Source organism: Megalobrama amblycephala, linkage group LG11 (genome assembly GCF_018812025.1).
Source record: "Megalobrama amblycephala isolate DHTTF-2021 linkage group LG11, ASM1881202v1, whole genome shotgun sequence".
Lineage (NCBI taxonomy): Eukaryota > Metazoa > Chordata > Actinopteri > Cypriniformes > Xenocyprididae > Megalobrama > Megalobrama amblycephala.
Window position 1 is genome coordinate 7936894 of NC_063054.1, and position 24931 is coordinate 7961824.

Sequence of the window (24931 nt, forward strand, 5' to 3'; positions counted from 1 at the left end):
ACGCGCGCCGTTAGAGAGCAGGCAGACCGAAGCGCCACCAGTGCAGTAAACAGTTTTCTGTCCTGCTGAAATATTTCAACATTAGGATGATGGATTTGTACAAGTCCGTGTTAAACAATACATCTTTGCACACTATTAACAAGCCCCGCTCCCTGTTTTAAAGAATGTGAACAACTGTTGAAGAATTCATACTGACTGACAAGAACTTGCTCATTTTGTGATTTATGATGAATGAATTGTCCATTGTCGAGGTTGAGACACTAATAATTCATGTAAGTCTCCTGATACATATACATTTGTCACCTAAAAGAGAAAATATGACTCATTTACCTACTGAAAACACTGGTTTGCTGGCTTTAAAAGGGTTTTGTGGGCATTTCAAGTGCTTTAATCAGCCAAGACTACCATCATAGGCTGGTTTAAGATGTTTTTACCCTCATATAATGGATTAATATGAGTATAAATTATTATGTATTACGGATTTTAACTAAATAATGCTGCATAGTATTACATAAGGATGTTAAAACTTCATATTTTGTTCAGCACATAGTTAGAGATGAATTAATTATCCAGGAGAGGTTTGTGTAACCTAATTATTAGGTTATTTATCAAAGTTAATTTATGTTTATGAAATAAATTATGAAATAAATCCACTAATCTTGCTGCTTTGATGAAGGACAGGCTCATTGATGTGTGGCACTAGTTTCTCCAGGCGGAAGGACAGCGTGGATTTCCCTCCGCTTGAGAATTTACGGCGTCGGTTTGTTACAGAGCATCTGATTGGTTGACGCGGACCTGCAATATTATACACAATGTTAAGGGGGGCATTATTGGCCGCCCTAGACCTGCAATGCACCAGGCAACGGTATATTACTGAAATCCCATCAAAAAACTTTTTTATTATTATTTAAGGATATTATATTAGTATTTGGCTACGTTTACTTATATTGCACCACATTGTAGAACATTCTCTATATAAAAAAAAAAAGAAAAAAGAGGAAGTTCATCAGGTTTTACCCACATATGTTCAGCACTTTCTATTGGCTAGTGTACAACCCATGAGCGAATCACCTGTAGACCTCCACTCAACAGTTTAATGTAATTTAATGTTATAATGCAGTGCACAAACCTAGGGATTTCAGTTTTAAAAGATTTTATACCTCAGCAGAACTGAAAATTGCATTTATTAGCCTAGGCCTACTTGGTCATATATCATTGATTAGTAAAATAAAATGTTTTATGCAGCAAGGACGCAATAAATTGATAAAAAAAAAAAAAAAAAATGACAGTTAAAATATTTATATTTCAAATAAATCAGTTTTTTAAACTTTCTATTTATCAAAGAATCCTGAAGAAAATGTATCACGGTTTCCACTTATATTTAAAACAACCTTGACCACAAATGTCCCCACAAGGACAAGGATTTCAGATATTGCCATCTTTGTGGACATTTTGTCCCTATAACTCTGGGTTTACACAGTTTATTCCTGTGATCAAAGCTGAATTTTCTCCAGTCTTCAGTGTCACATGATCCTTCAGAAATCATTAAAAATGCTGATTTGAGACTTCAAAATATTTAAAACAACCTCATAACTCTCTCTCTCTCTCTCTCTCTATATATATATGTGTGTGTGTGTGTGTATGTATATGTTTGTGTGTGTGTTACCTCTTACGAGAAGACTATGTTCTACTAAACTGGTCAAACACGACACCTAGTGTTCTTAGTGTGGAAAATCAGAGCTGAAATGGGTTACCATTGAGTACCACCTTTACTAACATGTATGATGTGTCTGTCCTGAAGAAGCATCTTCAAGGGGTCTGCATGCAGCTTTTGGTGTACGTGAGCTAGTCTCTGACTGCTGAATGTGCACTGATGTGCTGGCAGCGAATGATTTAAAGAGAGTGCAGCACTGATCCCGTGAAGGGCTGCAGACTGACTGCTTTTCTGCTGACTGGAGACTTCCATTAGTTGCTCCTTTACATCAAGGAAGCATTTTCATCACTCTTCATGCTGCTTTGCAGAGGTCAATGACGAATTAAGTTTTTAAAATAAGACTAAAAGGAGGAAAACTTACTTCCTGGTAGATTTAAAACATTTTATATACAGTAGCATCAGTCCGAATAAGGTATAATAATAACAATCTATAAAATTATTTATTAATAATGTATTCAAACAGAGTTAACTTGGTCAAATACGAGCTGCAGCACAGTGATGAGGTTGTTTTAAATAATTAAGGGGAACAGAGAACTGAGATTGAGATGAAAATGATCTAAAAACGCTGCATTAATTATGCCAGTCTCTGCAGAGTCAAGCAGGAGGAAAGACGGGCCGCATGACGCTGGTCCTTTAGTCTAATAATTAGCAGATCCTCTACGGAAGGGAAATTAATCGTTTCTCTCTCTGAGGATATGCTTTCTCTGCAGGCACTATGACTTTCTGATTAAGATAATGAAGTTCAGGAGAACAGATTTTCAGTGAAATTCCTTGAAATTGAAATCTAAGAACATTAAAATGAATAAAAAACTAGAACATTAAAAGCAACAGATTGACAGTTTCTTTTCTGGAAGGAAAAAGATCTGAAATTTATACAGAAATTGTCCATATGACCCCACTAAGATTGTTTTAATTTTCTTATTTCTTCGATATATATATATATATATATATAACCTAACGTAATTCTAACATTCTTATATACAATGTTGTCCAGGGTCTTTGGAAGAAAATGAGCCCCACAGCATTAAAGATCCACCAGCATACTTAACAGTGGGGATAAGGTACTTTTCTGCATGGCTGTTTCTGTCTACGCCAAACCCACCTTATTTTCCAAAAAGCTTTATTTTGGTCTCATCTCTGTTCACAAAACCCAGTAACGCCTGGTGAACTGTAGGTGCATGAGATTGGTGTTTGATGTCGCCAAAGACTTTTTATTGCAATCTTCCCAAACAAGTTGTAGTTACAAAGGTGAGGTCGGATCATGTTTTGGAGAATTTATGACCCCAATCTGCAATTCTCCAACTTTGATCTTCCGAGTTTGTTTTAGCAACTCAAACTATCCTCCTCAGTGTGTGTCTAGGGCTAATATTGACACACATTCTCTTCCAGGTAAATTGTTTACTTCACCAGCTGATTATTGCCCAGATAGCAGAAACTAGTATTCAAACAATTAAACTATTATCTTATAGCCATTTCATGATTTATTCTCAGCTCTTTCCCACAGTGATGGATGACTGTAGGAATTTGGCATCTGTGTCACTTCAAACAGGAAGTCATGACTTATCACTTAAGTGTTCCTGTTCACTAAGGTGAACTTACAAACATATCATATGAATGGGAATATACTTCAGGTATTTTTTTTTTTTCTCATTAGAATTTGTAGGGGTGCCAATAAATGTGGAATACATATATGTCAGAAAAAGATTTGTTTTATGATAATGTTTCTCTTTCAACTATTTGAATTTAATTCTCCATATCTTTTTCGATAACTGGTATCAATCTCGGATAGGTTTGTTAAACAGTTTGCAGGTTTTCTTAGTTGAATGGAAACCCTACTTAAAGAGCTTGTTCCACATTGTTAAGCAAGTCACAGTTCTCATGAAATACGAGGAGGAAGTGAGATCTGAAAAGCATGAAATGATGCAAAAGGAATGAAAACTAATACTGTGTGAAAAATAAATGGAGATTTGCATTTCAGCCACCTCTAACAAAAGCTCACAAAGAGAAACATTTACGGTGGGTGTAGACATATTTAACAAATCTGTCTGAGATTGATACCAGTTATCTGTGTATATATATATATTATATATATACAGTACAGTCCAAAAGTTTGGAACCACTAAGATTTTTAATGTTTTTAAAAGAAGTTTCGTCTGCTCACCAAGGCTACATTTATTTAATTAAAAATACAGTAAAAAACAGTAATATTGTGAAATATTATTACAATTTAAAATAACTGTGTACTATTTAAATATATTTGACAAAGTAGTTTATTCCTGTGATGCAAAGCTGAATTTTCAGCATCGTTACTCCAGTCTTCAGTGTCACATGATCCTTCAGAAATCATTCTAATATGCTGATTTGCTGCTCAATAAACATTTATGATTATTTTCAATGTTGAAAACAGTTGTGTACTTTTTTTGTCAGGATTCCTTGATGAATAGAAAGTTCAAAAGAACAGCATTTATCTGAAATACAAAGCTTCTGTAGCATTATACACTACCGTTCAAAAGTTTGGGGTCAGTAAGAATTTTTATTTTTATTTTTTTGAAAAGAAATGAATACTTTTATTCAGCAAGGATGCATTAAATCAATCAAAAGTGGCAGTAAAGACATTTATAATGTTACAAAAGATTAGATTTCAGATAAACACTGTTCTTTTGAACTTTCTATTCATCAAATAATCCTGAAAAAAAATATTGTACACAAATATTTTGTACAATTGTACACATTAAATGTTTCTTGAGCAGCAGATCAGCATATTAGAATGATTTCTGAAGGATCATGTGACACTGAAGACTGGAGTAATGATGCTGAAAATTCAGCTTTGCATCACAGGAATAAATTACTTTGTGAAATATATTCAAATAGAAAACAGGTATTTTAAATTGTAATAATATTTCACAATATTACTGTTTTTACTGTATTTTTAATTAAATAAATGCAGCCTTGGTGAGCAGACGAAACTTCTTTTAAAAGCATTAAAAATCTTAGTGGTTCCAAACTTTTGGACTGTACTGTATATATATAAATTGATTTAATTTTTGTTAGTTAAAGTTTTTATTGTTTTTTAAGTAAAGTATTTTTGGTTAAATTCAAAAAAAAAAGAGACAAACTAATCAAATCAGTCATACAGCTCTAGCATTTATTTTCTGCTCACATGAATGAAAAACAAATTGGCAGACAAAAACATGCGTATATTTTAGCCAAACGCGTACTTGAAAGGGAGCGTCACACTCATATATTCACATAGAAATAAAAACTGGAGGAAGATCAGAGATAGAGGCCTTCTGGTGTGCCCTCTTGCTTCTTATACAAAACATTTTCTTTAGACTTCTTGAAGTCCTCGTTGGTGACCTTCATCCTGCGTTCTCTGAGGGCCATGAGCCCTGCTTCTGTACAGATGGCCTGAAGAGACACAAAATCAAGAGATGAGATATAATGAACAATTCATCTGCATTCTGAATATTATAGACAAAAAATAAATAAATGAATAAAAACACCACAAGAGGGCAGCAGAGCTTTCTGCAATGAACCGAACCACTGGCAAACCCTTCAACATACCTTAATATCAGCTCCTGAAAGGTCGTCTTTAGCTAGAATGAGGTCGTCCAAGTTCACGTCCTCGGCCACGGTCATTCTGCTGGTGTGAATCTGGAATATCCTTCTCTTGGTTTTCTCATCTGGTAACGGGAACTCAATCTTACGGTCGATGCGACCTGAGGGGGAAAACAGAGAAAAATGCCTTGAGGGTGCATCTAAAATACACACGCTTTGAATATCACAGTGTCAGTTTGCAGTAGCATCTTACCCGGTCGAATAAGAGCAGGATCAAGGGTCTCTATTCTGTTGGTAGCCATAATGACCTTCACATCTCCACGTGAATCAAAGCCATCCAGCTGGTTTAGCAGTTCCAACATGGTTCTCTGAATTTCACGCTCACCTCCTGAGTTTGAGTCGTATCTGTAAAGAGGTATTCAGGGTACACCATGACACAGTATTTTTTAAAGTGCCCCTATTATGCTTTTTCATGCAGAGTGTAATGCAGCTGTTTGTGAATGTAAAAAGTCTGCAAAGTTTCAAAGATCAAAGACAAATAAAGTTATTGTCTCCTAAAAGGAAGAATCAATTCTGAACTGCTGAAACAAGTCGTCCAGTCTTATTTCCTGCATGATCCTATACGTAGATTTGTAACACATTTGATTAATACAGGCCTATGATCTTCAATGGCTGCCAACAACTTTCTTTTTACTTTGACCCTCAAACACTGGACTTTTAGCTGAGGCCTGGAAGAGTTTGGTTCGTGTTGTTGAAATGTTGAGAAGACGCTGTTTTCTGCTCTGTGAAAGCAAATCCAATTTGCATGCAAAGGAGGAGGACTTGTATTGATCCAGTGAATACATTACTGTTCGTATCAAGCAGGACTGCTCCAGGCTAAAGCTTTTTCTAGTCGACTATTAGTCATTCATTTAAGTCGACTAATCACACATTTATATTAATTTAATTACTTAAATATGTACTGAGGAGAATACTAAACCATAATGAGTATTTAATATATATATTAAAGGTGCCCTAGAACTTCTTTTTAAAAGATGTAATATAAGTCTAAGGTGTCCCCTGAATGTGTCTGTGAAGTTTCAGCTCAAAATACCCCATACATTTTTTTTAATTCATTTTTTTAACTGCCTATTTTGGGGCATGATTAACTATGCACCGATATATAGGTTGCGGCCCCTTTAAATCTCGTGCTCCCCCTCCCACGGAGCTCGCGCTTGCCTTGAACAGCATAAACACAGTTTACACAGCTAATATAACCCTCAAAATGGATCTTTACAAGATGTTCGTCATGCATGCTGCATGCATACATCGGATCATGTGAGTATTGTATTTATTTGGATGTTTACATTTGATTCTGAATGAGTTTGAGGCTATGCTCCGTGGCTAAAGCTAACATTACACACTGTTGGAGAGATTTATAAAGAATGAAGTTGTGTTAATGCATTATACAGACTGCAAGTGTTTATAAAAGTGTTTATAAGTGTTAAAATGAAAATAGCGACGGCTCTCTTGTCTCCGCGAATACAGTAATAAACGATGGTAACTTTAACCTCATTTAACAGTACATTAGCAACATGCTAACGAAACATTTAGAAAGACAATTCACAAATATCACTAAAAATATCATGATATCATGGATCATGTCAGTTATTATTGCTCCATCTGCCATTTTTCGCTATTATTCTTGCTTGCTTACCTAGTCTGATGATTCAGCTGTGCACATCCAGACGTTCTGCCCTTGTCTAATGGCTTGATCATGGGCTGGCATATGCAAATATTGGGGGCGTACATATTAATGATTCGGACTGTTACGTAACAGTCGGTGTTGAGATTCGCCTGTTCTTCGGAGGTCTTTTAAACAAATGAGATTTATATAAGGAGGAGGAAACAATGGAGTTTGAAACTCAGTGTATGTCTTTTCCATGTACTGAACTCTTGTTATTCAAGTATGCCAATATAAATTCAATATTTAATTCTAGGGCACCTTTAATATATAATAATATATATGTTTTCTGAGTCAGTGTTGGCTGATGATGTTGCTACAGATATATTTCTCATGTCTGTGAGGCGAGTAGCCTATTCACTGAGTTTTGGTTCATTTTTGTGACGCACTCCAGTTCAGGGAGACAGAGACGGCAGAAAGCACATTCAGTTTGTTTACTTTATTTTACAAAGGCACGTTTTCTTGTTATTGTGAGTTTACACAAAAAAAAGGCCCTTGACAGTTTCAAATGATGTATTACTCTTATCTGTATGACCATAAATGGAGTATTTTAAGGTGTTTCCGCTGTTATCAAGGAAAAGTGTAAGTGAAATGCACGCAGTAAGTGCACTATCCTTCAGCTTCCAGGTTCCGCACAAACACTTGGATTTGCGGCTTATAACAGTGCACATTTATCTAAGTTAACGCAGCCATATAAAGTTGCTACTACTTACATGTTTCAAATGATAAGTCATATTTGAGGTCGTTGGATGATAGGCGAACGTTTGGATTCCCTGCCTGAAATACTGTAATTACCACAAGGACCCGCTGTTAACTATCTGTCCCTCACGGACTGTGTGACTTCGCCACAAGTTTTTTTTTCTGCGACTAACCAACTAATATAATGTTGGTCAATGGGTGTTTCATTAACGACATGCACTGTAAGCGTTTGACCAATCACAACAGACTGGGCTATTTGACCATTCAGGGCAGACCGTTTCAGACACTGTGAGAAAAGAGGTGATGCTGCTATGTATATTATGAGAAAATTAAAGTGTTTTTTGACCTTTCATGCATGTAAGCCTGTTGTAGGAGAACGTCAAAACAAAATTAGGAACCTTTAAAATAGCATAATAGGGGCACTTTAATAAAGACCAAAAATGCGTATGCATTGCAATGGATATAAGCATATTTGAATTATTTCATAACATTGCTTTACCTCTTAGTTCCAATAGCGTCAATCTCATCGATGAAGACGATAGAAGGTGCGTGTTCCTCGGCCACCCTGAAGAGCTCACGCACTAATTTAGGGCCGTCGCCGAGATACTTCTGAATCAGCTCTGAACCAACAACACGCAAAAATGTTGCAGACGTCTGATTGGCCACCGCTTTTGCAAGGAGGGTTTTACCTGACATCCAGAGGAAATACATGACAGATCAAGATTTGGGATGTCGCCACATGCCCATGATAATGTACTTCTTTCTGTGGATTCTGTACACAAAGAGTGTTGTTGGACTCACCTGTTCCAGGAGCGCCGTAGAGAATGACCCCTTTGGGAGGCTTTATCCCCATTTCCTCATAATACTCTGGATGGGTCAGCGGAAGCTCCACTGACTCCTGTAGATCATTGTGACAGCCAAAACATTTGTTAAGCAGCATAGATTCATTTTTATCTGAATAAACATCAAGTACTTGCAGTTTTTGTAATGTAAAAATGTAAAATGTAAAAATGTATTAACAGGTAAAATTCTTCCTATATGAAGAGATCTCTTAGAACAGTTATTTTTCCATTTTTGATACCAAGGACCAGCAGATAATGAACAACCTTCCTAAAATATATAGGCAGCTCTACTGTATATTTCCACGTATAAAGACACTCATACTGTGTGTCAAAAATACTAAGCACTAAAATAAAAAAACATTTTCAAAATGACAAAATTGAATAATCAGCTTCTATATTATCATTGTACTAAAACCAAAATAAATGATGAAAATATTATTTTGCATTAAGCAATATTTACTTTAAACTTTATTTTATAAAATACTAATAAAAGCCTAAATTGAATCTGTTCATCATATAAAGCGATCGAGTCTCTTCAGAAAATTTGGACTAAACCGCTCAATTCATATGGATTAGTTTTACGATCTCTTTATGAACTTTTTGAAGCATCAAAGTGCCAGTTGTGTAGCTAATCTATGGCGGGAAAGAAATCGCTCAGATTTCATTAAAAATATCTGCATTTGTGTTCCGAAGATAAACAAAAGTCTTACAGGTGTGGAACGACATGAGGGTGAGTAAATGACAGAATGTTAATTTTTGGGTGAACTAACCCTTTAATACAATTTTGTATGGTGACTTCACACTAGTAAACACATCTGGTCTTTCAATCCAATAAAGATTTGTTTTTAACTTGCCTTAATTTCTTGTATCTGACCGTCCAGTCCACCGATGTCCGCATAGGTCTCTTGCGGAGCCTTCTCCACCTTCATGACTGTAACAAGAGGGTCTGTGTCGTCCATCAGCACCCCGATGACAGCATGGACCTATAAACAACAAGAATATAGGTCTTATTTAATAGGTCAATCTGCCAATGTTTGGCATCCAAAAATTAGATACAGGAAAGCATAAGTTGCAATTACAACAGTTGCAATTACAAATAAATAAATAAAATAAAATGTATTACTTAAAAGTTTTTAATTAGTGTCTTTTTATTTGTTTTCCAAAAATACATAAAACAATATAAATTTATATGAAGCCACATTGAATAAGATAGTAAGAATTGCTTTCATTGACTGTAGCTTGAATATAGATATATTGGCAGCACTTTACAATCATCAGTTAACATCAGTTAACTACATTAGTTAACATGAACTAATAACTAATAACTCCACTTCTACAGCATTTATTAATCTTTGTTAATGTTAATTTCAACATTTACTAATACATTTTTAAAATCTTGTTAATTTTAGTTAAAGGTGCCCTAGAATCAAAAATTGAATTTACCTTGGCATAGTTGAATAACAAGAGTTCAGTACATGGAAAAGACATACAGTGAGTTTCAAACTCCATTGTTTCCTCCTTCTTATATAAATTTCATTTGTTTAAAAGACCTCCGGAAAACAGGCGAATCTCAACATAACACTGACTGTTACGTAACAGTCGGGATCATTAATATGTATGACCCCAATATTTGCATATGCCAGCCCATGTTCAAGGCATTAGACAAGCCAGTATTAAAGTCTGGAGCTGCACAGCTGAATCATCAGACTAGGTAAGCAAGCAAGGACAATAGCGAAAAATGGCAGATGGAGGGATAATAATGGACATGATCCATGATTACATGATATTTTTAGTGATATTTGTAAATTGTCTTTCTAAATGTTTTGTTAGCATGTTGCTAATGTACTGTTAAATGTGGTTAAAGTTACCATCGTTTCTTACTGTATTCGCGGAGACAAGAGAGCCGTCGCTATTTTCATTTTTAAACACTTGCAGTCTGTATAATTCATAAACAACTTCATTCTTTGTAAATCTCTCCAACAGTGTGTAATGTTAGCCCGTTAGCCTCAGAGCATATAACCTCAAACTCATTCAGAATCAAATGTAAACATCCAAATAAATACTATACTCACAGGAATCGATGCATGCATGCAGCATGAATGACGAACATCTTGTAAAGATCCATTTGAGGGTTATATTAGCTGTGTGAACTTTGTTTATGCACTGTATAACTGCACTTATAGTCAAGAGCTCGGGAGGGCAGAGAGCGAGAGATTTAAAGGGGCCGCAGCCTGAATCAGCGCATAATTAATGATGCCTCAAAATAGGCAGTTAAAAAAATTTATTAAAAAAATCTATAGGGTATTTTGAGCTGAAACTTCACAGACACATTCAGGGGACACCTTAGACTTATATTACATCTTTTGAAAAGACGTTCTTACGGCACCTTTAATGCACTGTGAACTAACATGAACAAACAATGAACAACTGTATTTTTATTAACTAACCTTAATGAAGATTAGTAATTACAGTAACAAATGTACTGCTCAGTGTTAGTTCATGTTAGTTAATACATTAACTACAGTTTAACTAATGAACCTTATTGTAAAGTGTAACCAACATATTTTGTCTTTCTGCAGTGCACTGGATAAATTTTTCATGTTTTTAAACTTCTTTGCAAAATAAAAGTAGGGCAAAATGTACCTTTTTTTAAAGATACATTCTCTGAAAACAAGTCTTAATATCATAAGAAGTGTTGTTTAAATTAATTTATCTAGTTTCAGGTATTATTAGATTTTTTTAACTGGAAAACTAGACAAAAATACTTGTTTTGCAGTTTAAACTATACTACTTCGGAATAGTTGTTTATTACAATTGTCAATAATAAAGTTTGAAAGATTTAACCTATTTATTTATAATAAATCCTGATTGTTCTGGCGGATATTTTACCTTGTGATTGAGCAAGACGGAACAGCCGGGCTCCAGCAGATCTTTGTCAACAAACGAGAGAATGCTGACATAATGCTCCTGAGCCCACAGACGTGGAGACAATGGCATGATTGTCATCAATTATCTCCTCCAGGGTCCCCACAGACATAGGGGTCCCCCTGAGGTCATCGACCTTTGACCTCTCCTCCTAAGAAGAGAGAAAACAGAAATATCAGTACAGAACAACAAAAAGAGGGCGAGAGAGAAGAAGGACAGATGGTGCACCTCCTGTTTCTCCTCAAGAGGTTTCATCTGCTCCTGGTTTCTGATGAACTCCTCTTCCATCAGCAGGTAATCTTTAATTCTCTCCTGCTTCAAGAGCTTCAGTCTGCACTGTGTGTGAGGGGTGACTATACAGAGAGACAAACGGACATTACTGAAAATGATCCACAAGATATTCCTGATTTCAACAGAAAAGGTCACTTCCTGTACCTAAAGGCAGTTTGCTAGCAGCATCAGGGCCCTTGGACTTCCTCTTCCTCTTGCCCACTCTAGTTGGAATGGGCGGCTCATATTTCTTCTTCTTATCCTGTTATGAAGATGGATAAAATCATTAAAAAAGTACAAACATCTGAATGACACCGTTTTAAAATATCCATGTTATTCTGGTCACCTTATCATCTTTCTTTCCACCTCCCGGTCCGTGTCCTCCGCTCTGACTCTGGCCCTGTGTTCAGAAAGATTCATGTCTTGTATAAAATGTATGTTTTTGAAAGAAGACTTGTATTTGATGAATGTATATGATCAAAAATACATTAAAACAGTAATATTGTTAAATATTAGTACAATTTAAAATAATTGCTTTTTATTTGAATATATTTTTAAAATGTAATTCATTCCTGTGATGCAAATCTGAATTTTCAGCATCATTATTCCAGTCCTTCAGTGTCACATGATCCTTCAGAAATCAAATAAATGTAGACCTGGTATGCAAAAGATACATCTCTTCAAAAACATTTTTAAAAACTTAATCTTTATAAAAATCTTAGTCATACATACAAATAAAATAAATATATTTTAAATATATTATTAACAGAAACTGAGATTGTCGCTATAAGTAAATTATTTAACCGCTGTATTTTTTTTCAATAAAAACAGTAGTTATATTAAAATATATTATTACAGTTTACATTTTGATATGCAACTATTTTTAGCATTTAACTGAGTTTGATTCAATATATTAATAATAATAATAAATATTAATAATAATGTGTAAACTTGAGAGGATCTGACAGCATAACTTAATTCTAGAATCATCCATTTGATATTTTGCATCTAATGCAGTGACTTTCATACATTTTAAGTGTGACTTATGGCTACTGTACATTATTTAAAAAGAAAAAGACTTGTATTAAACCTCACATATACGAAACACTACAAATATTAATTAATCTATGTAGATTAGATACTCTATATTATGACAAAAAAAAAAAAAAAAAAATCATGCCCAAAATGACATTCACTGACCACTTTAAATGTAAAGGAAGAAAAAAATATTTGCTTTATATAATGAACACCCTACTCTGATTTTAATTCGTGTGTTTAATACATCTGTACCGATGAACTCTTTGTTTTTCGACAAGATTGCATGAATGAAACAAGCAAAAATACACCATAAATATCGGAATATCGAGAAAATTTAAATTGAGTTAAAGTTTTGACAGGTTTTAGGTTGTATGCGGGTAAGTTCATTGATTGTAACGCTTTTGAGATCTATGAATGAGAGGATGATGTTGTGTTGTTAATCCATCGGTGTCGAGGTATTTATCAGAGAGTTATGAGACACCGTTCACGCACCCGTTTACACAGCTTTCACACACTATATCTGCAAATTACAGAACTGATGTGGGGAGAAGGAACCCATTTAAAAAAAATGAATCGGTAAATAAACTGCTCACTCACCATCTTCACCACCGCTTGTCGCTCACAATAAACGCCACTACGGATAGACTGATAGGACAAAAGACGTGAAAGACCGAAACGCGTTTGTTCATTCACGTCGGGTGTCTCGCCTTTAGCAAGAGAACTCAAATTTATCATTGCCAGAACCTTTAATAAAAATTATTAACCATATTAGCTATAGGCTCATATTAGCTGTAGGGTATGACAGCGTCCGGCCTCCGGCTCAAATGCAGCACGAGGAGTCATGCATTGGAGGTACATTAACGTTACCTGTCAATCATTTGGAATAATTAAAGATTTGTTTGTTTGTTTGTTTGTTTGAAAGAAGTATCTTATGTTCAGCAAAGCTGTATTTATTTGATCAAAAATACAGTAAAACGGCAAAATTGTGATATATTATTATAATTTAAAAGAACTGAATGATGTCCTTGATTAATATCAATGTTAAAAAACGTTTTTGCTGCTTCATTTTTTGTCAAAACCAGCATTTATTTGAAATAGAAATCTTTTGTAACATTATAAATGTATTTACTGTCACTTTTGATCAATTTAATGCATCCTTGCTGAACAAAAGTATTACATTTTTAAATCTTGCTTACCCAAAAATTATTTTGAATAGTAGTGTATCACACTGTTCAACAGTATCAACTGTTTTCAACACTGATAATATTTAAGCATCAAATCAGCATATTAGAATGATTTCAAATATATATGTATGTATGTAGCATGATTTGGGACTTCAGTGTCTTTAAAGTCACATGTATTTCTGTGTATGATTGTAGGTCATCTTATTTACTGAATGTAGGTCATGGGCTATTTTTTTCCACCACCATCTTTTTTCATTCCATACTGTTTCCTCTGATTGCTTCTTTGACATGTTTTGGCAGGTTTGCAGGGGGGTCCTCACAGATCCGGCCCCTGGAGAGCCAGAAACAAAGGCAGTCGTGACTACTTGCACCCTCTTCGCAGTACTGTAAAGCTCTTCTATTCAGAACAATACTAGCCAAAACATCTCGCATATGAAGCACATATGCACTTACCAACAGGATTTCTGCTATCTAAGTGGTGGATATGAGGTATTCTTCTTGCACATTAAGAGTTATAGTTTCCATAGCAACCTCCTAACATCATGACATATTGTATCTCTGGTAATGTGATCTAAACACATTTCCTTCCATCTTTATGTCTGAGTACTGCCCATAAATAGTAAAAACATGAATATTTCAGGCCACATACACACTCACAAACAATAACAAAGACATAATTCAGGACAATATTTATTTATTTGGTTAATGTGTCACAAACTGTTTTTGATTGGTGTTCATTATTTATATGTCCTTTCGCGTCAATCTGTGAAGCAAATAGAATAGGACAGTAAATATGATACGACTTTGCTTCTACTTGCGAGTGTAGTGTGATGGGGAAGACATAAAGTTCAAGATGTCTTTGCCTTAATGAATTAAGACATTATTCATGCAGATTTCATCTATCCTATTCGTAGAAAAGTTCCCATAGAAACGTATTCTAAGTATAACTGATGCAATGAGAGCAAATGATTCATTTCCCACTTATACTCCATCGATCTACCAATGCATAAATGTCACACTTCCCCTTTAACGTTAGATATAATGAACATATTAGCATACTGTGACAGTGCTCAAATATGCAAGAAAACTAAGGTCATCCATTTTTACACATTTGTTTGCAAATTAATGATCTCTACCAGTTTACAGTGGCTCAATTAGAGAAGTTTGTGTGAAAGATGATGAACAGCACAGCAGCTCAAATATCCTCAAGTTCAAAATCAGCAGCAATAAATTATTTTGTTCACAATGGGTCTCATTCACTAACTGTGCAATCATCCTCACTCAAAAATCAAGATTGATCAAAAAGTTTGCACTTTAGGATTTAAGCACACGTGCAAAAACACCACAGACTCCTCCCCGGTGGCCTCAGATATCTCATGTGAAACAATATTACAATTTAATTTTCAGCATCATTACTCCAGTTTTCAGTGCCACATGATCCTTCAGAAATAATTCTAAAGGTCATGCATGTTTGGACGTGTATTATGCAAATCACTAACTTTGTACCCATGCTCCCTTGTTTCAAATAATCCATATTCATCAACATAAAAGAGGACCTATTATGCTTTTTTTACATTTTCAACTTTTTTAGTATGCAATATTGCTGTTTGAGCATAAAAAGGTCTGCAAAGTTACAAAGTAGTGTTATGAAACTTGTGGTTATGGCGTGACATTTCTGAAACACACTCAAAGTGGTTGACCAATCACAACACGCAGTTCCAGCTGACCAATCAAAACACACTGCGCTGCTTTTTGGAAAGTAACTTCTTCCTGAGTCTCTCCATCAGTGACTCTGGTTTGAACAATGTAAGGCTGAACACCGTTACTGACAGTCGTCATTTTGGCTGCGTCAGATTCTCCAGCTTTGTTGTTGTTGAGCAACTGAAGCGCGAGCTGTTAAAGTGTCGTCCTCTTCTGGAAAGTGGCTAGGAGCAGCAGCTCATTTGCATTTAAAGGGACACACACAAAAACAGCGTGTTTTTGCTCACACCAAAATAGAGGCAAATTTGACAAGCTACAATAAATGATCTGTGGGGTATTTTGAGCTGAAACTTCACAGACACATTCTGGAAACACCAGAGACTTATATTACATCTTGTGAAAATGGGCATTATAGGTCCCCTTTAAACATTCAAGCATGAAAGCCTAGTAGACCTCAGAAACAAAATCAAAGAGCATAATATGGCCTTTTAAGACATTTAATCTTTTAATCCTTTTAAGACATTTTGTGAGTACACCATACATTTTGCATGAGAACCTTGTACCAAAGAGCATATGTATGCAATTATTAGTGAATGAGACCCAAAGGATAAGAGTTAAGGTGTGGTCACATTTACTGTTGTTAGGCGAATTTTATGGGCAAAATCTAGTAATTTTAAAAGGAATCCGCACAATCGAGAATTTATGTGAGGTCAAAAGATTTTCCCAAACAGATTTTGCATTGCATTCAGCTGGTCATGCGAATTCAACAGAAAGCTGGATGGTTTGAAAGTGACTTCCGTGTGTGCTGTGCTTCATACATCTCTATGCAATTGACAATAGACTCTTAAAAAAATAAAGGTTCCAAGTGGGGGTTTCTGCAGCAATGCCACCTTGAGTGAACAGTTCTTAAAAGAACCATTTTTCTTAAGCCCGAGACACACCAAGCCGATGGCAAAGAACTAATGGTGACGAAAACCGATGGTGTTGTCACCTCGTGTCGGCTGCGTCTGGAACAAAAAGCTGCACTTGAGCACAGAGCACAGACTACAGCCGACTGCAAACTAGCATGTGTGTTCTGCACCAGTGTGTAACAAATTAACTGTCTATATCAGCAGGTATCAATAGTCTATATTCGTCATTCAAAATGAGAAACCAAAACAAGGATATACGAGATATACGCATTTGCTAAACTGAACATCCAATCAGAGTTCCCACTCTCACCACGGCTCCGTCACCGATTAAACATGCTGAATCGGGCAAACTGCCGCCGACGTGAGCCCGACGAGACCCAACGTGTGGAACACACATTTAAAACTAGACCAACAGACGCTTTCCAACAGCCAACCATCGGCTTGTTGTGTCCCGGCCTTTAGTGTGAAGAACATTTTAATAATCGAAAGAACCTTTTTTTCACTATAAAGAATCTTGTGTGGAATGGAAAGATTCTATTCATGTTAAAAGGGCCTTTGAATATGATTTCACTTTTTTAACTTTAGTTAGTGTCTAATGTTGCTGTTTGAGCATAAACAACATCTGCAAAGTTATGATGCTCAAAGTTCAATGCAAATGGAGATATTTTCTTTTCAAGAAATCTCTGTTTAAGGACTACAACAAACGGCTGGTAGGGACTACAATGAGCTTCTTCACGGATTGGTGACATCACAAACCCTAAAATTTACATAAACCCCACCCCCAAGAACATGCAACAAAGGGGGTGAGGCCATGTTGGGAAGAGAAGAGGAGGAAGAGGAAGAGTTGTTGTAGTAGAGTGTTGTTGCCATGCTGTCATTTTACGCCGGACTGCTTCACCAACGAGGGTCAATTCAACGCTGGATTTACACAAAAGATTAACATGACTGCACATGCTAGTCGATGAGTTGAATCAACTCCACAGCAACTACATAAATTTATCCACTAATCATTCAGAAACGTCCAGTTTCATTCTAAAAGTTGTAACTTCTTCCTGAGTCTCTCCATCAGTGTCGACTCTGGTTTGAACAATGTAAGGCTGAACACGTTACTGACAATCCTCATTTTGGCTGCGTGAGATTCTCCAGCTTTGTTGTTGTTGAGCAACTGAAGCACGAGCTGTTAAAGCTCCGCCCTCTTCTGGAAAGTGGCTGGGAGCAGCAGCTTATTTGCATTTAAAGGGACACACACAAAAACAGCGTGTTTTTGCTCACTCCCAAAGAGGGGCAAATTTGACAAGCTATAATAAATGATCTGTGGGGTATTTTGAACTGAAACTTCACAGACACATTCTGGGGACACCAGAGACTTATATTACATCTTGTAAAAGAGGCATTATAGGTCCCCTTTAAAGGTTCTTTATGGAACCATCAATGACAATAAAGAACCTTTATTTTTAAGAGTGTAGACAATTGAGCCTTTTTTGTCCACAAAATTTCAGTAATGTGACCGCACCTTTATGGTAAATTATTTGCTCATCTTTTTCGAAAAAAAGTCCCACTTTGCTGTGGAGGTCCTCTGGTTACTTCATATTTCTAAATGTTGGATTTATCTATCTACACTTGTCTCTGCCAGTCGGTTGTTCATGATTCCCAGCGCTCCGACCCCTCCGGAGAACTCATTGTGGCGTGAGCTGCTCCCTAACTGGCGAGGATGTCCGTTAGCCATCTCTGACAGCTGCTTCTGCATGATGGCCAGATTAACTTTATTAGCAGCCAGAAAGTCTTTCATGGAAATCATCTCTCCAGACATCCGCCGTCCATCCGCCTCGCTATCATTGACTGCGTCAGTCTCGATGGAGTTTTCACGCCGGGGCCTCATGTGGCCCGGGACGACCACGTTCCTCCGAGTATGGCGGTTCCCTCGGGCTGGGCAGCGGCAGGGAGTCTCCAGCCTCCGCAGAAGCCAGTTGAGAACTTGCTTGATCACGATGGAAATGACGTTGAACAGTGAGTAGATGCAACACACCCCTGTTAGAATGAAAAGGAAGTTGCCCACCCTGTAGGCCGCCTGAGCCTTGTACATCTCACGCTGGTTGCTCACCATATCCCCGAAACCAATGGTGCTGAAAGCCACGAAACAGAAATAAAGGGCGTCCAGATAGTCCCAACCCTCAGCCGCAGAATACATGGCGGACGCGCAGCAGGAGACCAAGATGGCGGCGACTCCCAAGATGAGCATCACGCAGTACACCGAAGGTTTCCAGCCGGCCAAGCTGTCTGTACGCCGCTCTCTGTTGCCGGTGGAGGGACGGTGGCAGTTTTGAGCCGGACCGGCTTTGCGGCGTTCTCTGCGCTCGTGGCAGAACTTCAGAACGAATGCGATCACGGTGATGACACGTTCCAGGAAGAGGTTAAAGAACAAAATGGTGGCAGCGCAACCAATAAGCCCATAAAAGATCAGGAATATCTTTCCGGCAATAGTGACGGGTGTCGTCATCCCAAAACCTGTGCCAGACACAGAAATAAAATGAGGATGTTAGATTTATACCTGTTATAAAGCAATCACAGCAACCACAATATACTTCTTTTTTTTTTTTTTTATAATATTTTAAATTTTTATTGCTTATTGGTTGGAGCAAAATTTCCTCAACATATCTTCAATTTGTTCAGTTTTTGAACACTGAACAGTAGAAAAAACACTTGAAATCCACAAGATTTCCAAACCAGAAATCAGATTTTACTCCAATAAATCAGATTTTAATCCGTTTTTTTTCCCCATCATCTACTGATTTAGGTTCAATGAGATACTATTTTAGTATTAAATTTGATTTTATTATATATTTCAATTTTAATTTTAAAGTTTTATTAATTTTGCTGTGTTGTTAATTTTTATTAATTTTTATTTTAGATTTATTTTGACTTATTTTAGTACCAGATTAAGCTACACAAAAATGAGAAATATGATCTTGGCAACTAGCAGAGATAATTTAAGTTTTTAATGTTTATTTTATTTCAAGTAACGAAAATGGTTTTAGTTTTAGTTTAGTTTAATATAATAACCCTTTATCAGGTGTTGCGACACTAAAACATTTTATATTCCATCTTTTGTTGTTTTTATGCTTTTGTCTGCGTCAAATATGATTTAGACACATGGTCAATGCAAAACATCCATTGTTAAAATCTCACACGTTGAACCAATGTGGACATGCCAGAAACAGTGACTACAGTCTGAAGAGAAATAATCAGATCTGGCCACATGTAATTTGCAGTTAGATTTGAGAAGGAAAAAAACAGATTCCTCCTACAAAGTCAACAAGTAGCCTATATTGTGTTTTGCCAAAGTAATTCCATATAAGCTACCTGATATAATCTATAGACATCAAAACATACAGAGAACTGTATGAAAACTATCCAGCCACCACAGACCTTCATTTTACTGCCGAACGACAATAGATTAGCACAACCAACTGCTGTGGGCTAATTAGAAACCGAGCTGTAATTGTCCTTTAATGAGCAGCATGTGCTCCAAATCCCACGTGAACCCCAGGCTCCAATCACCTCCACCATCCAGACAACCCCACTTTCCTTTCTTCTCAAACCACTAGAAATAGGTTGCCATTGGTGACGGCAGCCTTACCTCTCCATAGTTTTTTTCTTGTATTGGTCATACCGATTTCATGTGCAAACTGGTTCATTTTGATTACGATTTCATTGCAATTAAATCCTGAGAAGCATGGCATCCACTGACATATTTACGAAGACCTTTTCCTACTATGTGTTTATTGATAACCTGAAATGAATTAAACTAGTACTAATGAATAAGACTTGAAAACTGTCTACTGTTCATATCCATGGTGTGACTTTTCTATCTTCTAGATGATCTACAAGCATCAGGAGAGGATAAGTGTAAATATTAATGAGCTTAAAATAAACTTTGCTTGCTCTGCTGTGAAGATTTTTTTGCGCATGAACTGCCAGATGACAGACTGCATGGAAATAAGATCTGATGGATTTAATATTCTCTTTAGCCCTTCTGCAAAGACAAATCTGACACATGCTGAGAATTAATTGAACTTGGTTTATGGAGATGCTAAATTTTCAGTTCTCATGGGTTAATATTGAAAATATTTTACTTTGCAAAGCAAGAATTTTCAGGTAGAATTGAAATGAACTGAAAAGTTTTCTTTGATGTTGCACTTATTCTTAAAGGGTTAATTGACCCAAAAATTAATTTGGGTTATTAATTACTCACCCTCATGTCCTTCCACACCCATGAGACCTTCATTCATCTTCGGAACACAAATTAAGATATTTTTGATGAAATCCGATGGCTCAGTGAGGCCTCTATTGACAGCAATAACACTCAATTTTTCAATGCCCAGAAAGCTACTAAAAACATATTTAAAACAGTTCATATGACTACAGTGGTTCAACTTTAATATTATAAAGCGACGAGAATACTTTCTGTGCGCCAAAAACAACAGAATAGCAAATTTATTCAACAATATCTAGTGATGGGCGATTTCAAAACACTACTTCATGAAGCTTTGAAGCTTAACAAATCTTTTGTTTCGAATCAGTGGTTCAAAGGTCTTACGAGTGTGGAACGACATAAGACTGAGTAATAAATGACAGAATTTTCATTTTTGGGTGAACTAACCCTTTAAGTTCTAGGGCAAAACAGGCCAAAAAACTGAAAACTAAAAAAGGTTTATGTATCAGTAGAACTGATGGAATGGAATTCTGTTTACGGTTAATCTGTTTATCATGTTCAAAGGTTTTCACACATAGGTTTAATCTCTTGATTCTTCACAAAAAAAATTGTGTTTTCCTCTATAGCTCTACTCTATCAGTGTATTATAAATGAACAAGACTACAGAATGGATTCAAACTGATTTTCAGCTCCATCTTGAATTGAGACAGTCAGACAGAAAATCTTTGGCAAATGTGTTGCATATATCTCACATGTATTAAATGTGGTTTCTTTAGCTACTAATATGACCTGAATGAAAACGACAAAAATTATCTAAAAATCGCAAACAATGTCCTTTAATTTGTGCGATTGAGTTGGCATCATGGTTGAGATACTCAGAATATGAAAAAAAAGTATTATTAAAGAATAGATACTGCCTCTGTGTGATGTTAACTGTTAGAAGATGAAATGTGACCCTTGACCACAAAACCAGTCATAAGTCTCATGGCTATATTTGCAGCAATAGCTAACAATACATTGTATGGGACAAAATTATCGATTTTTATTTTTTGCCAAAAATCATTAGGATATTAAGTAAAGATCATGTTCCATGAAGATATTTTGTAAATTTCCTACCGTAAATCTATCAAAAAAATATTTTTGTGAGTGAATATGCATTGCTAAGGACTTCATTTGGACAACTTTAAAGGTATTTTTCTCAATATTTTGATTTTTTTTTTTTTTTTTGCACCCTCAGATTCCAGATTTTCAAATATTTGTATCTCGGCCAAATATTGTCCTACCTAACAAACCATACACCAATGGAAAGCTTATTTATTCAGCTTTCAGATTAGATACATCTAAAAAAAAAATTACCCTTATGACTGGTTTTGTGGTCCGGGGTCACAAATATAGAAAGAGGATCTTGTGTGTGTGTGTGTGTGTGTGTGTGTGTGTGTGTGTGTGTGTGTGTGTGTGTGTGTGTGTGTGTGTGTGTGAAATTAATTGGTTTGCACAGTGACCAGCTCAGATTAGTTTTTTGTAAAAACAAATGGCAGGTAAATGAAAAGGACATGTTTCCCACGTCTCAAGAGTCAAGGTGTTTGAAATCCATTAAATCAGATTAAACTTGTTAATTAAACCATGACGTGAGAAAAGCCATCTAGTCTTAAACATCAATATTGTCACATTAGTGCCACTGAAAGAAAAAAAAACTATCGTTTCGCTGTCTGAATGCGAACACAATGGTTTATAAGGACTTGTTGCGCATGTTACTTTAATGTAGTACTTATTCTGGCTATATTCACTATAATAGATTACATTTTTGTCAAAATATGTTTTTTCTGCACTTTGAGTTTAGAAGGTTATTTTGGCAGCTCACCGATAGTTGAAACCACAGTTCCGACAAAATAAAAAGCTCCAGCGAAATCCCATCGCGGTCTGGTCGTGTCCACACGGATTCCCGCCACATTGGCTTCCTCATAGTTCCTCAGGAAGTTCTTCAAGTCGTCTTGACTCAGGTTGTACTTGTGGGTGAACTGCTCGATCCTCTGAGCCCATCTCTCTTTGGCGAGCTTCTCCTTCGGATGCTCCAGCGCTGAAAACACCGCTGCCCCGCATAACAGGTAGATGATGATTAGCAAAGCCAACATGAGAAATCTTGCATTATCTTCATTTATGTTACCGATGCTGTTGCAGCAGCATCCAGCCCTGCAAGCCATTATTTTAGAGCAATATTATAGGAACAGATGAACCACCACATCCCAGTTCATCATGGATCATGCATTTTTCTGTTCAGAGGTCTGCGTCCAAATGTTTCTAGGATCTTAATCTCAGAAGCGTTATTCTGCTCGAAATGTCCAGCTCCTGCCGGAAGACATCTGCCAGCATGATGCGTTTTGTCTCCAGCGCTGTGATGGACTGTGTGACCCCAACCTCTCCAAGAGCGCGCGTGGATCCGGTCAGTGGCGTCAGATCAGATCACAGGTTCTACAGCAGCGCGCGCGCACACGCACACAAAGGAGAAATCTTTTAAACATCTGATTCAAAACACTTTCACAAAACACTTCATGTGGTTTCATTTTTTATTTTCTACAAATGGTCTGTGTTTTTACTGGCTATAAAAATATGGTGTACGTTTTTTTCTTTTTTTAACTTTTATTAATCATTATTTTCAAAGCCCTTTCCAGCACATTTTTCAAGGTAAATTTTGTAGCAAATTAGCTCAAAAGGGAAATAATAATTAATCATAACTTGTTATAATTAATTATGAACATTTGGATCAGTTAATCAGATTATCTTGATGTAGTTAAACTAATGCCCGGTTCAGACCACATTTTTTAGCGTGATTTTGCCACGATCTGCTTGACGGGTGTCCTGGGGATTCGTAAACGACAATGGGCGTCGGCCGTCGTGATGCAAGATTTGATCATTTCAGCCCATGTAGTGTGTCAAATTAGCTGTAAAAAAAAAAGAGAAAGAAACAATTTTTACATGGTAAAATACCGTTTTCCATTGAAACAGTAATATACAGTAAAAACAATTGTGTCTTTCAGTCTGTCAATCCAAAAAAAAAGTAATATACAGTAAAAACAATTGTGTCGTTCAGTCTGTCAGTCCAAATCCGATTTTTGTCCGATTGAAATCTGATCAGATTTAGCAAGTCTGAACGGCCAAAACCCACATGAAATGCGATTTTTACAAATTCGCTTCAAGCAACATTCATATGTGGTTTGGAATCCTATTCAAATCGCATTTCTGGAAATCCGTTTCAGTCTGACCGCGCTGATCGGATTTCATGTGGTTTATGTGACTTTCTCACGCAAAGTAAAACGTAAACGTCAGATGTTGTTATAGGAAACATGCTGAAAGTCGCTGCAGAAACAAGGCTGTGTTGTTGCCGGATGAGCAGAAATTAGCAATAGGCTATAACTGAGACATGTTTTGAGACCAGGGGAGTGCGGAATAAAGCCGCTCATATCTGCCTCCTATGTTTCTGCCGTGGCCTCATCATAACGCAGTAGTCCAGCGTTATGGGTAGGGTAAATAAAAAAGGGTAAATAAAACATAAACATAAATAAATAAAACATATACTATATTGCCAAAAGTATTAGGACACCCTGTGTTCCAATCACTTCCATGGTCACAGGTGTATAAAATCAAGCACCTAGGCATGCAGACTGCTTCTACAAACATTTGTGCTCAGTGAATTCAAACGTGGTACCATGATAGGTTGCCACCTGTGCAATAAGTTCGTGAAATTTCCTCACTACTAAATATTCCACAGTCAACTGTTAGTGGTACCATAACAAAGTGAAAGCAATTGGGAACAACAGCAACTCAACCATGAAGTGGTAGGCCGCGTAAAATCACAGAGCGGGGTCAGCACATACTGAGGCGTACAGTGCGCAGAAGTCGCCAACTTTCTGCAGAATCAATAGCTACAGACCTCCAAACTTCGTGTAGCCTTCAGATTAGCTCAAGAACAGTACGTAGAGAGCTTCATGGAATGGGTGTCCATGGCCAAGCAGCTGCATACAAGCCTTACATCACCAAGTGTAATGCAAGGTGTTGGATGCAGTGGGGTAAAGCACGCCGGCACTGGACTCTAGAGCAGTGGAGACGTGTTCTCTGGAGTGACGAATCACTTCTCTGTCTGACAATCCGATGGATG

The 24931-nt window shown here is 36.6% G+C and overlaps 2 protein-coding genes across 2 annotated transcripts; both read right to left on the bottom strand.

The window, feature by feature from the left end:
- Positions 1-4838: 4838 nt before the first annotated feature.
- Positions 4839-13519, bottom strand: psmc1b (proteasome 26S subunit, ATPase 1b). The gene is given in 12 exon segments (XM_048208523.1): positions 4839-5122; positions 5279-5433; positions 5526-5677; positions 8194-8383; positions 8496-8592; positions 9391-9519; positions 11426-11503; positions 11505-11612; positions 11690-11814; positions 11897-11993; positions 12078-12131; positions 13367-13519. Coding segments are annotated over 12 exon segments (1458 nt in total). The 5' UTR covers positions 13505-13519; the 3' UTR covers positions 4839-4987.
- Positions 13520-17927: 4408 nt separating this feature from the next.
- On the bottom strand, positions 17928-23739 carry kcnk13b (potassium channel, subfamily K, member 13b). The gene is made up of 2 exons (XM_048208088.1): positions 22640-23739; positions 17928-19070 (listed from the first exon to the last, which is right to left on the bottom strand). Exons 1-2 carry the CDS (start codon positions 22977-22979, stop codon positions 18172-18174), a joined length of 1239 nt encoding a protein of 412 aa, XP_048064045.1. The 5' UTR covers positions 22980-23739; the 3' UTR covers positions 17928-18171.
- Positions 23740-24931: the final 1192 nt, after the last annotated feature.

Coding starts and splice junctions, on each gene's coding strand:
- kcnk13b (XM_048208088.1), bottom strand. CDS start 22,979: ATGGCTTGCAGGGCTGGATGCTGCTGCAACAGCATCGGTAACATAAAT. Junction 19,071..22,639: donor AACTGTGGTTTCAACTATCG/GTGAGCTGCCAA, acceptor TGTCTGGCACAG/GTTTTGGGATGACGACACCC.